Raw genomic sequence first — 13,947 nt, 5'->3', positions numbered from 1 at the left:
CAAGATGTTTTGAAAAATTACCATACCAACAATGTCACAAGTAATCATAGTGATACACATTGAAACACAGTCCGTGATGCTAAAGCCAATTTTTAAACACAAAGGTCATTTCCTCAGACAAACTCAAAAATACAGTCACTCAGACAGACATCGTGGGCATAATCTTCGGGGCAGTGGCAGCACCTGGTGTTTGGCCAGGAATTCATGGACTCATAGTGTGCTGAGGCAAGACACGTTGTCATGATAAAGTTGCCAGGTAGCAGAGATGTCTTTCCTCATCCTGATGACCCTTTTTTGGAGTCTTTCCAGTACATCCACGTAGTAGGCTAACTGCCTGTCCTTGAGGAACAAACTCCTTATGGACCACTCCTTCACCATTGAAAAAGACAATGAGCATTGTTTTCACTTTTGATTTGCTCATTCTTGCCTTTTTGGGTTTGTTTTAATCCGATCTATTTAAGACAACAACTGTTGAACCTTTGTCCGCGGAAGTAATGATGATATTAGGATCCTTAATTAGCCTTTTTAGTTCTGTGGATTCGGTTGGAGACAGGTTGGGTCGAGGATTTAGGGTCTTGAGGAAAGACACATCACACAGACAGATCACATTAGGCATTATTCCCAATGGTTTGCGTACAAAATTCCCACTTTCGGGCTTACCTCCCCAACTGCGTCCTTCCTTGAATATACTAACATTCCAACACTCATTTTTCCTCTGTCACTTTATACGAAATCAGTACTATCATCTCATTGCCGCATATCAAAATTCAATAAACTCCCTGATTAAAATCATTTCCTTGACTGCGCCACATCTCCTACACAGAGTAGAAGAGACTCTTAGGGCGTCCACGTGCTCGCTACAACATCGGCGTCAAAAATTACTCAGGAAACTTTCCAACCTCTGCATGTCGCACTTCCGAGAAGGTCTCCAATTACCGCTATGCCTGGCCACCCTCCCCCCTCCTCCCCCTCCCCTACACCTCTTCAAACCGGACCTTGCTTCCATGTATAATCTGCCTCCACCGAACCCTCGAGGGCCTTTCCCCCAAAGACACCCCCGCTCCAGACCCTCCAGACCCACCACCCCCATCCCGCCAGACGAAGACACGGACGCCGCAAGCCACGTGGTTAACCTTTCTTCCAAACCCCTTAGCCCAAATATGGCCTCCCTTTTGAACAAGGGCCTCTCTTTTACCCCCACCCCCAGAGTAAACCACGTGACAATCCTCGCGGACATATTGCATTTCTGCCGGAATCTCCGGTGGAAGGCATTGTGGGATTCCCAACCATCACTCCAGCAAGTTTCCAGACCCCTTCACAACGCCTTACATAAATTCAAGCCGGCTTCTGCCCAAGAACCCAATCCCCTCCCCCCAAATCATCCAATTGAAATTTTTATGAACCTTCTCCTGTCCAGAATTTCCAACCCGTCTTTCCTCAAGACCCTAAATCCTCGACCCAACCTGTCTCCAACCGAATCCACAGAACTAAAAAGGCTAATTAAGGATCCTAATATCATCATTACTTCCGCGGACAAAGGTTCAACAGTTGTTGTCTTAAATAGATCGGATTACATAACGGAGGTTGACAGGCAACTCTCGGATACGTGCACATACCGGCAAATCCCCGAAGACCCAAACCCCGCACTTCAGAAGGAACTTATTGAATTTCTCGTGTCCAACGGGCCGAATGAGGGTCTATCTCCTTCAGACCTGGACCTCCTCTCCCCTCCCCACCCACGCACCCCTCATTTCTATATCCTTCCAAAGATTCACAAGCCTGGGAATCCCGGTCGTCCGATTTTATCCTCCCGTCACTCCCCAACTGAAAGAATCTCTGCATTTGTAGACCACTATCTCCAACCGATAGTCCATTCCCTACCGTCACACACCAAAGATTTTTACCATTTCCTGGAAAGGCTAAAATCAACCTCCCTCCCTCCAGATACTGAGATCATTATGGTCACCATAGATGCAACATCCCTATACACATCGATTCCCCACTCAGAAGGTCTCTCCGCTCTCAAACATTACCTCTCCCAACGCCCTGAGCCACACATACCCAGCACAGATTTTCTCCTTAGTCTTTCCGAGTTCATCCTCACCCGCAACTCCTTTTCCTTTAACGACAAATTCTTCTTACAAATCAAGGGCTGTGCCATGGGCAGCAGGTTCAGCCCTTCCTATGCAAACCTCTTTCTTGGTCTCGCAGAGAAGAAATTCCTGTCAAAACAACCACTGAAACCTCTATTGTGGCTCAGATACATCGATGATATCTTCCTCCTCTGGCCACATGGCACCGATTCCCTGAAAGCTTTCATTTCCGACCTCAATGCTTCGTCCTCTATTTCCTTCAGTTCTACAGTTTCCTCCTCCCAAATCACCTTCCTGGATGTAAATGTTACATTAAGAAACCAAACATTTCACACCTCTGTACATATTAAACCCACAAACAAACAGCAATACTTACACTACAATAGTTGCCACCCATATCACACAAAACGCTCCATTCCTTACTCCCTATCCACAAGAGGACACAGAATTTGTAGTGACCCTAATTCCCTTGATTATTTCCTTTCAAGTCTACACTGTTCCCTCCTCAAAAGAGGTTATCCCGAATCCCTCCTGAACAAAAGAATCCGAAAACATGCGTACACTCCCAAACCTTCCTCCACCGCGGAACCCCACCCTCTCTCAATTTGCACAACATACTTCCCGGGCTTAGAATCTATACGATCAATCCTGAAAGACCTCTACCCTATCCTAAAAAATCATAATGCCACCGCCAACCTTTTTCCCAAATGCCCCTCAGTTACTTTCAAACGCCCCGCCAACCTATCCGATCTCCTCAAATCAACAAATCCACTCCTTAAATCCCCAACCCGTCCTAAAACCACTCCAACGCCATGCAATAAACCCAGATGTAAAACATGCCCTATTTTCAAAACCAAAATCCCATCCCTCTCCCACCCGCTTTTTAACTCTCTCCCACCAATTCCCTCCTCTACTTGCACTTCTAGCAATGTAGTGTACCTTCTGAAGTGCCAACTTTGCCCTGCCTATTATATTGGGCAAACCACCACACCCCTCAATATCAGAATCAACAACCACCGAGCCTCATGCAAAAACTCTTCCTTAATTGACATGCTCCCTATCCCCAAACACGCCTCCGAACACAACACTCCCTTTGATAAATGCTATAGTGTATCCATCATAGCATCCCTCCCACCCTCTGATCCTCCTCTGAAACTGAAAACACTAGAGCAATCCTTCATCTGGCTTTTGGAGTCCTGGAACTGGCCAGGAATCAATATTAGGCACTAATTACCCTGCTCTAATTATATTTTCATCCCCCTTCCACCCCCATCACCTTCTACATTTTCCCCACCCTTCTAACGCTGCCCCTCCAAACCCGTCCCTTCGGAATTCCCTCCCCACCTTCCCCTTCCATCCATCGCTCCAGCCCTCATATTCCCTTCAGTTCTGTCCCTCTCTTCCTTGATAAAGGTGGCAACGACCACCGAAAATTCGAAAAATAGTGAGTTTTTTTTGTGTGTTTCCGTGTTTTTGTCTGTGTCCACTAGTGCTAAGTGTTATACATTATTATTCACGTCCGTGAGACTTTCAAAAAGTGTTATATATATATATATATATATATATATATACATATATAAATATGGTACACGTACACACACACATATATATGGGTCGTGGTAGTCCAGTGGGTAGAGCGATGGACTGCTGAACGGAGGGTCCCGGGTTCGATTCCCGGGCAAGGCACTCTGGGCACCTGCAGCTCCATCCAAGCTAGGTGATTTTTCGGGTACCAGATCCAGATCTTCCTGGGAAACCATAACCGGCACAGGGAAAGGAACTGGCCCCCCTACCCTGATGTGTGAATTTTCACACGCTGTATAGGGCTTAGAGTACTGGGTGATCTCTACCATCACCTACTAAACCGACCTTCGGGTTGATTACTGTGTTTATCTCATATATATATATATATATATATATATATATATATATATATATATATATATATATATATATATATATATATATATATATATATTGTATTTTTTCTAAAGTTGTGAAGTTGACATCTGACAAGTCCTATATTTTTGTATGCGTGGATATGGGTCAAATCTCCAGACAAATAAATGCATTATTATTATTATTATCACTAGGACACGAGACGATCAATGCCAGTTACGTAGAAAGACATAGGTTACTAATGAATCCTCAACCAAACTCACTCTTGCATTTCCTCATCCAAATGAAACCTTTATGTACATCTTTCTTTAGGTCGCCACAGATATGAAAGTCACAAGGTAGATCTAGGCTGAATGGAGGATGTTGAAGTGTTTCCCAACTGTATTACTGAAGTGTAGCCTTCGTCAGATTGGCAGCATGGGGGTGGGCATTATCATGCACCAGAATTATTCTGTGCGACAGCATTCCAGGATGTTTTGACTTAATGGCACATCGCAGTTTTTGATAAGTATCTTCATAGCGCTGTGCATTGATTGTGATCCCACACTTAAGGAAGTTGACACACAGAGGGCCCCTGCAGTCAAAGAAGAAGATCATCATGACTGTACTGGAACTTGTGGGTAAGGCTTTGGATTTCTTTGGTGGGGGAGAATTGGGATGTTATCATAGTTGGCTTTGCCATTTGCTTTCAGGCAGATGGTGGCTTCACATTTTGTCCCCTTTGATGATATGGGACAAAAAAGCATACTCTTCATCGTGGCACCACTGCTGACGACCCTTACATGATGCCATTCCATCAATCTTTTGTCCCTCCATCAGTTGATGCGGAACCCACTGCATGCAAAATTTGTGGACATGTTAGTGATCTTCGATAATGGCATGCACGGAGCCATGGCTAACGCCAAACTGAACAAGAATTTCTTCCTTGGTAATTCGTTGCTTTTCCCAGATAAGGCCATCTATCACATTAGCGTTAGTGGCTTGATGGGCCTCTCCTGGGCACTCATCGTCTTGCAGTGATGCACACCCTTCTCAGAATCTCCTGTGCCACTCATGCACACTCGTCAGGGACATGCAGTATTCACCATACACAGTAGACATGCAATGATAAATTTTGCGTACTCCAGTACCCTTAGCCACCAGAAAATGAACCATACCTCTTCGTTGTTCTTTGCTTGCCTCCATTTCTACAGCTGGGTGAATACACTAGATGCACCAACAAGGACATTTCCCAACAACTGCGCATGCCCTTGAGTTGCCACAATGCAGTTCTCCTACCACAGCAATGGCGGGTGTTCGGTATTCATTTGGCGGTCCCTCATATATTAAATTACATAACACGTCGCTTTGCTTTAAACAAATCACTTTTATAACAAAATTAATCGAAATTCACATTTTAATGTTATGCAGAATAGATCAAAGTCAACACCAAAGGGTATAACCTCACACCTAACAAGTCTGAATCATGAATTGACCTAAAACCATTTGAAACATAATGTGCACTAGTCTACACTGCATACACTAGTTCAGATATGATTTGATTTTCCGATGAAGCTGCAACAATTTTTTGTGATCCAAACCAGAATAATCAATCCGCAGGTCAGTATGATAAGTGAGGGTATAGCTCACCTAGTACTAAGGTCAACAGGGCGTGAAATTCACACATCAGGGTAGGGGGTTGCCAGTTCCTTTCCCTGGGCCTGTTATGGTTTTTTGATGAAGTTCTGGAACCCAAAAAATCACACCGAATGAGTGAACTAGAGGGTACCTAGAGGCATGCCCAGGAAATGAACCCAGACCCTCCGATCATCTGTCCAACACCCTATCCTCTGAGCTACCACTCTTCCCTTTTTGTGATCATAATATTTTTCATTAATGCAGTGATCTATTTTGCTAGAACCTGCCAAGAACTGCAATAAAACTGATTGCCATAATGTGGAAGTTTATGCATCTAGGCGAGAAACTTGCACAGGAAAATATAATTACATACCATAGTAAATCAGCAGCTGAAGACCATGCAGTATGAGCAGCAGTGGAAAGAAGGCATTCAAGTGTACATCAAATGTGAAGCCCCATTCCACCATTTCATGGCCCCTTGCCTGAGGTTTTAATAAGTATCGGTTGCTCACAAACCTTCAAGAAAATGACCACAAAAAAATCAGAAATTGCATATGCAACAGCACAAGAGTAACTAAGATTGAAAGTATGACTATTAATGGTAAAAGTGGTGGACCTCCATATTTTTTAAATTTCATTTTTTATTTAAAAGAATGAATATTGTATCTTAAAACTAACAGAAGAATTTAGTGTGAAGATACAACATTCATTGTGCATCAATTAGCATTTTGCATGAATTTTGTAACAGAACCATTCCTGAATTTAAAAAATTAATGATAATTATACATTTCACATTCATGTACATATTTGTAAAGTGGTACAAATGAAATTTATTCATTATTTTTTTTTTAATTTTCTATTTATATTTTTCTTTAATGCATAATAAATACAAAATTGCCAACACAAGGTTTTTTTTGCAACGTAATAGATATAGCACATGAATTTCCCTCGAATGGCGTCACTTGTTATTCTATAATATGATAAAAAATCTTGCATTTTGAAATAGCTGCAGTTCGAAATTAGATACCATTAAATTGCTACTAATAAAAATACATGCTTCCAATTGACAGCAGAATTTAATGTATCAAGGAAAGAACTATTTCAAAGTCAGTATATAATTTAGAGCAAAAGAGAAAGGAGACTTACCATAGGAGTGAAGCTATGACAACACCAACAGATATACAGTCAACAAATATGACATAAAGTAGGAGCTTCAGGAATGAAAGAATTCCAAGTCCCAATGTAATGGCAAAGCCAACTGATGATACTAGAAAAAAGAAACAAAAATTTTAAAATGCAATACAACTTATTAAAGGAATGGCATGTAAATTTAGAATACGTTGAGAAGCTAAGCAAATAGGAGAACTTTCAAGTTTAAATAGTTTAATGTGACAGTGAAACCCAGGTTAACATTTCCACAGAAATGATAAATTACAGAAAGTCACATCATTATGGAAACGTCTAGATGCGCTTTTACTAAGACTCAATATTCAAAAAAGTGTGGGCAAGCTAAAATTACAAACAACTAATATGCTACCATATTTTTCGTAAAATGATTTCTGACTGTAGCTGGGACCTTCATGGACTCAAAGTAAATTTTACAACTTTGCTGGCAGGAATATTATTTTTTGCTTTCCAAAGGTTTTTACTTTGGAAAGTATATACTCAATTTCGACAAATTTCTAACTTTAAATAAATCATTTGCTCACCTCCTAATGCAAAGAAATCTTTAATTAATCAGGTATGATATCTAATTCACCCTCTATATTTTGCACTGAATGTACTTATTCATGCAAAACATAATATGGTGATATTTTCTTTGACCAAGTATTTATACTTCTATTTGAAAATCAACTTTTTAAGTCAGTTTTATTCTTGGTATGAATTCCTCCAAGAACCTTTATCCTACTTGTACCGTGGATTATAAAATGGAAAACTTATGATAACACATGATTTTAAATGTGCTGATACATATACATCCATATATCATGTAATAAACTGCTAGTAAGAGCAATATGTCAAGGTTTTTCTTGCATACTTCAAAAAACATCAATTTGACTATGGCCTATATCAATGATGAATGAAAAACTGAGTACCAACATATCATACATCGGTCATTCAGAAAAATCTAAGAGATGATGCTCGTAGCATTGGAAAAGGTTTACCTTTAGTTAGCCTCATCTTTCACTAGACTGCTATTAAAATTTCCAGTATATCCATCTCATAGATGCATTTTTATAGTTTATTGAAGCAATCATCATTTGTTTTTTTTAGAAAAAAATGAGTTTAGTGCAGTGATTAAATACTTCTATTTAAAAGGCTTAGCCCTGAAAGAGATCGAAGCTGAGTAGGACGAAGTTCAAGGCAGATCTGCTTCCGAGGTTGCCGTTTACCGTTTACAATTGGGTAAATGAGTTTCAATGTGGCCGTAAATCCACAAATGATGAATATCGTTCGTAATGTCCAATGTAAGTGACCTCATCCAAAATGATTAATTAAGCCCACGATATAATTTTGAGTGATCGATGAGTCAAAGTTCGCGAAATAGTTGAGGCCGCAAAGCACACATATCAAAAGTTAGAGTGTGTTCAATATTCAATCACAAAAATGGATACGCCACTTGAACACTACAGAGAAAAAGAAACAGTTCAAACAGTGGGTTTCTACAAGGTTTGCTATTTATATTTCCAGCCTAATAATGAAAAGACAGTAATTTATCGTTGAAAATGGCTGTATTCTTTTCTGAACATTCTCCATGATAATCAATACACTTCAGCTTGTGCTCGAACCAAGTTTTGTGACACTTTTTCCACTCCAATTGAGGTACCTCCAAAACATGGTTTTTGCATGCATCAATGGCTTTTTCGGGCACCAAAAAATGTTGGCCATGCAATATTTTCTTGATAAACGGGAATAAATAGAAGTCATCTGGTGATAAATCAGGGCTGTATGGAGGATGACCCATCAATTAGACATTTTGGCCAATCAAATACTATACGTAGTTGTTTCTGTCAATCAGTAAGAGCTTGCATTGTCATGATGAAGAATGATCCTACATTGCCGCCTCTTTTGCTGTATTGGTGAGGGTGAAAGAAAGAGAAAAAAATTCAATCTTTTTCTCTATTTCACCCAGCACATCTGGCAAACAAAGGCTTGTGTACCATTCAGAATTCACGGTTCTATGTTGCTCTAAAGATACGGTTGCCACGTGTCCAGTTATTCCGAAGAAACAGGCAATCATTTGCTTCGATGTGCTTTGTGCTTGAATCCCTTCCGTCGGATTTCGCTCATCTTGGAAGAACCATGCAGTGGATTGCTGTTTTGTTTCGGGCTCATATGCATAGATACAAGATTTGTCAACTATGTAGATATTATGCACAGCTTTGGATGCACCGCGATTATATTTTTTGAACATTTCTTCGCACCAATCGAAACGAGCATCTTTATGAGCTTTTGTAAAATTATGCAGGATCCAATGCAAACAAATTTTTTGTTCATGCAATATCTTATTGATGCTCGTCATGCTAATCCTCAAGGATGCCTCAATCTCACGATAAGTCACATGACGATCTTCCTTTACTAGTTCTTGCACACCATCAATGTTTTCTGGCACAACCACTGATTTGAACGACCTTCACGACTTTCGTCGCTGAGCGAACGGCGGCTATGATGGATTCGTTATACCAGCGTTTAACAGTGGCAAAGGATGGGGCTTCATCGCCTAAAGTGGAAGTAAGTTGATCGATGCACTCCTGTCATGATAATCCACGCCTAAAGTCGTAAAAAATCATCGCACGAAGGTGTTCACGAGTTAACTCCATTTTTTCGCTGAGACAAAATTTTCGAGCCACCGTAAACAACACAGGTTATGATCAAACGAAAACGTCAGATGGCGCCTAAAGCACTCATCTGTCATCGAGGCTCAAAATATAAATAGCAACCCTCGAAAAGGCGATCTGACTCCGAACAATGTGGATACGGTAAAATCGGCCGGCGAGGTAATGACCACGGTTCTTTGGAATGCACGCGGAATCACCTACATCGATTACTTGGCCTAAGGACAAACGATAAATGGAGAGTATTATACGTCGTTAATGCACCGCTTTGGCGAAGAAATAATGAAAAAACTATTTTCTTACATCATGAAAATGAACGGGTTCACGCCTGAGCAGTTTCGATGGCGAAAATTATGGAATTGAAGTTTAAATTATAACAACATCCACAGTATTCACCAGATTTGACCCCAGTGACTTTTTTATTTCCAAACTTGAAAAAAATGCCTCGGCGGAAAACGATTCACGTAGAACGGGGAGGTCATGCTTACATAAAATTTGTCGTCTCCGGCGTAACTTTATGGGAATTGCATAAAATATTGAAAAGAAATTATTGACTTTGTAATTCCACACACTTTATTTAAAAACCCGAGCCGGGTTTCGACGGGAATGACGATGATTACCGGATGATGACGCTCAACGTCGAAAAATGGGTCTGTTTTTAAATAAAGTGTGCGGAATTACGTCAATCATTTCATTTCAATATGTCATGCCTACTACCTTGATCAAAAAGTTCCCGGAATAACCACCGTGTGGCGCTCCCATCGTTCCGATTTGAGTTCTGTTTTTTTTTGTTAAATTGGTACATCTGTTGTTGATATTCCCTTTAAATCTTAGTGTCATAACTTGACATTTGCAAAAGTTACGGTCGGTTTTCGGTATGTCCATCAGTGCTTCCTGCGATTTTTCCATTACTTCCTCTCGGCTGCTAAAACGCGTTCCCCGTAATGGTTTTTTAACTCGATTGAACAGAAAGAAGTCACAGGGAGCCAAATCAGGTGAATTCGGTGGCTGTTGGATGGTATTTGTTGCATTTTTCGTCAAAAAATTACGAATAATGATAGCACTGTGCGACGGTGCGTTATCATGGTGCAAAATCCACGAGTTTTCTGCCCACATTTCTGGTCTCTTTCGGCGAATTGCTTCACGCAAACGTCTCATAACGCCCAAATAATACTCTTTGTTTACTGTCTGGCCTTCTGGCAAAAATTCATGATGCACTACACCGTTGTAATCCATGAAAACCGTCAGCATTGCCTTCTTTTTTGACTGAAAACGACGTGGTTTTTTTGGTCTCGGCTCATTTGGTGAACGCCATTCACTTGCCTGATGTCTGGATTGCGTGTCGTACTCATAAACCCACGTCTCGTCTCCAGTAATGATCCTTTTGATGAATGTGGGATCGGATTCAGCCTCGCAAATCATGTCTTTTGCGACGTCAACACGGTCTCTTTTTTGCATGAAATTGAGGTCTTTCGGCACCAACTTTGCTGCTACACGACGGAAACCCAAATCATTAACCACAATGTCTTGGGCGGATCCATAGGCAATGTTCAAGTCCTCCGCTATTTCTCTGATGGTTAATTTGCGGTTATTGACCAACATTTCTTTTACCTTATCAATTTTTTCACCGACTTTCGATGTCGATGGTCTGCCACTGCGTTCATCATCTTCGATTGACTCACGACCACTTCTGAACCGCTCGTGCCACTGGTAAACGACCGTTTTTTTTTAGAGAATCGTTGCCGAAACACTTTTCCAACATTTCCAACGTCCGTGCGCCACTAAATCCGTTTTTTACGCAAAATTTAATACAAGTTCGTTGTTGCAAATTTAAATCCATTTCTGAAATTGTAAAAAATCGCCAACACACACAGAGATAGATGTACTCTTGGCTACGTAACTTTTGCAAATGTCAAGTTATGACACTAAGATTTAAAGGGAATATCAACAACAGATGTACCAATTTAACAAAAAAAACAGAACTCAAATCGGAACGATGGGAGCGCCACACGGTGGTTATTCCGGGAACTTTTTGTTCAAGGTAGTATATGCCTGCATTTTGAGGATCTTCCGAAATCCTAGTTTTTGGACAGCTTAAAAAAGTAAGCGAAACGCTGGGAATAGTATATTGTGATAAAAAGGGTTCATATTGAACAATAAAAAAAGATTCATCTATCCAAAATATTTTGTTATATGTTTTTTCCTAAGGACTTATTGAACGACCCGCGTAGTGTAGTCATGATCAAGAGGAGAGTGGGTCACGGAAACTGGAGGGGGTGGAGACAGGCAGTGATAAATGAGAAAGTACTAGAGGCTTGAATCACACCCAGGAATGGAAACCTAAACACATTTATGGATTCGCTGAAATATATGGGCCGGAAGAGTCACGAGAGCAGCGTAATGGACGCGAAGAATGAAACTTTTGACCCCATGTTGAGGAGTGGATCCCATTCTTTGATTTTAGGCCAAGAATCGGAATCTGCAAAGGTTGATTATCGATCTCTTTACCGGGGTGATTCCATCTTCTTTCGGGTTGCATCACTTTGCATTCTGTACCGATTCTCGCAGAAATGTACTTCAAATCTGTCTTGGTTGCGGCCCCGATACGAGCACACTAAGAATCCATCGAACATACCAAATAGAGGGACGATATTCGGAAGTAAAACCTTCAGCACTGGTTTTGGTGGGCGTATCGACGGCTTCGGCCACACTGCTTCATCACTAGGCGCGAATGAGACGGCACATTCTTGTCGCAGGGCCGCGCAGTAGTAGAGCAAAGCAGAGCCTCGACGTGAGAATACAGGCACGGCAAACCAAGTACTTCGACGCTTATGAAGCAGGAATCAGAACCCACCCTTCATGGTGAATTCAAAGCACTTGCGCTCCCAACGATTGCTTGCATTTTCGCGCCACGTAACAGCAAAACAAAAACATATCAAAATTGTCGGTATTCCGTGGAAAAACAAGTTTTGGTGGCACTCGACGCTTCACCAAGCTGGCGTATTACGCGGACAATTTCTGAAGTGCTAGCCACACCAATATCCACACCCGGCCGCAACTGCGGGCAAATGTTACCTCTCGAGTTGGGCCGCAGACAGCGGCGTGTTACCTCTGTTGCTCACTCTTTGGTGACAGATCATTAGAAATTGGAAGAATCACTACTACAGCCTTACCATGGTGATAAAAATAATTATATCCCTTTCCTCATCGTATCAGGTATGACATGACCATAAAAATTAGCACGAAAAAGAAAAGTTATTTTCTCTTCCCAGTACTTCGCATCGAAATAATCGCAGAAACATATTTTAAATTATAAACCGCAGTAAAAAGTACTAGAGCCATATAATTATTCAATCATATGTTCGTACTTAGGAGAGGAATACACCAATATAAAAATAACAACACAATCTCTTCTGATGAGAAGAGATATTTAGATAGATCGTGCTTGCAGAGAAGGCTAATAAGTCGAAAATGGGTGAAACATAATTAGGCAATAAGTGGACATGCTGACGAAACATTAGGATTTATTAGAAGAGCATTGGGGAAATGCTACGAAAAGGTTTAAGAGAAGTGTAACATTTCCCTGGATATGCCTCATTTGGACCATGCTGCTAGGATAAGGGATCCACATGCAGTTAGACAAATTTCCGAATTAGAACGCGTGCAGCGTCAAGGAGCTAGAATTATAAAACCTTGTAATGATAAAATGAGAAGCGTATCAAAATTATCAGAGGAACTAGGTTGGGAATCACTCACGGAGCGACGGTTAAATTACGTTTTGAATTTGTATCATACATTGTAAGTATGTCTCTTTAGCAATGACTTAGAAAATGAATCATTAGTCCCATACTACTCCGTTAGTAGAGGTCATGACAATAAAATTCGAGGGATTAAGTGTTGAACAGATAGATTCCAGATGCCATTTTTCCCATAGACGATAAGATATCTGGGTCAAAACTCAGCACTAAGCCAGCGGAAAAAAATTCACAACTCAGGGTAACATATTTAACGATTTTAAAACAACATGTAGGTACCACGAAAATTTCTTTCCACATGTATCTTAAAATTTTCGATTATGTCACAGTCAATTTATTTTCGGGCAAATTTTTATCGATTCAATTTCTCGTGCATTACAAATGTATATTTAATTTTTTTCTTTTCTCCGACTCTATCTTCAGCTAAAGACTTAAAGTCGATTTTAACGTGGAGAGTATCTACATTTTGAACGTTAATCAAATAATTACATGCCTAGTCATCGGATGACTGAAGGCAGAAAGTACATTTATCCAATTTCATAAGGCGTAATCGGCAATGACAAGTAATGCCAACAGCATTGCCAAGACGGAGTTAATTACTTGCTATCTTTGGGTAATCCTGTTAACACAGCAACGCGCATGACGCTAACATTTCACCGACAGAATATCAGGGATTTTTTTGTAGTAATTCGCAAAAATTATACTTACAGGTACAAATTATGAAATTGCCATGACAGATATTCGACA

The 13,947-nt window shown here is 40.6% G+C and overlaps 1 protein-coding gene across 2 annotated transcripts in view; it reads right to left on the bottom strand.

Moving 5' to 3' along the window:
- Window positions 1-13,947, bottom strand: part of Unc50 (Unc50 RNA binding protein) — a 62,415-nt gene that overhangs the window by 6,767 nt on the left and 41,701 nt on the right. For both annotated transcript variants that reach the window (XR_011701461.1, XM_071587594.1), the window contains exons 5-6: window positions 6,756-6,876; window positions 5,983-6,125 (exon numbers count right to left, since the gene is read on the bottom strand). Coding sequence is in view for 1 of the 2 variants with exons in the window: in XM_071587594.1 (XP_071443695.1) it covers window positions 5,983-6,125; window positions 6,756-6,876 (264 nt within the window). In the remaining variant the exon portion in view is untranslated. The remainder of the gene's footprint in view (window positions 1-5,982; window positions 6,126-6,755; window positions 6,877-13,947) is intronic.

Source organism: Hetaerina americana, unplaced genomic scaffold (genome assembly GCF_022747635.1).
Source record: "Hetaerina americana unplaced genomic scaffold, ioHetAmer1.1.p SCAF_3, whole genome shotgun sequence".
Lineage (NCBI taxonomy): Eukaryota > Metazoa > Arthropoda > Insecta > Odonata > Calopterygidae > Hetaerina > Hetaerina americana.
Note: the sequence above shows the minus strand (reverse complement) of the source record. Positions and strands in the feature narration are given on the sequence as shown.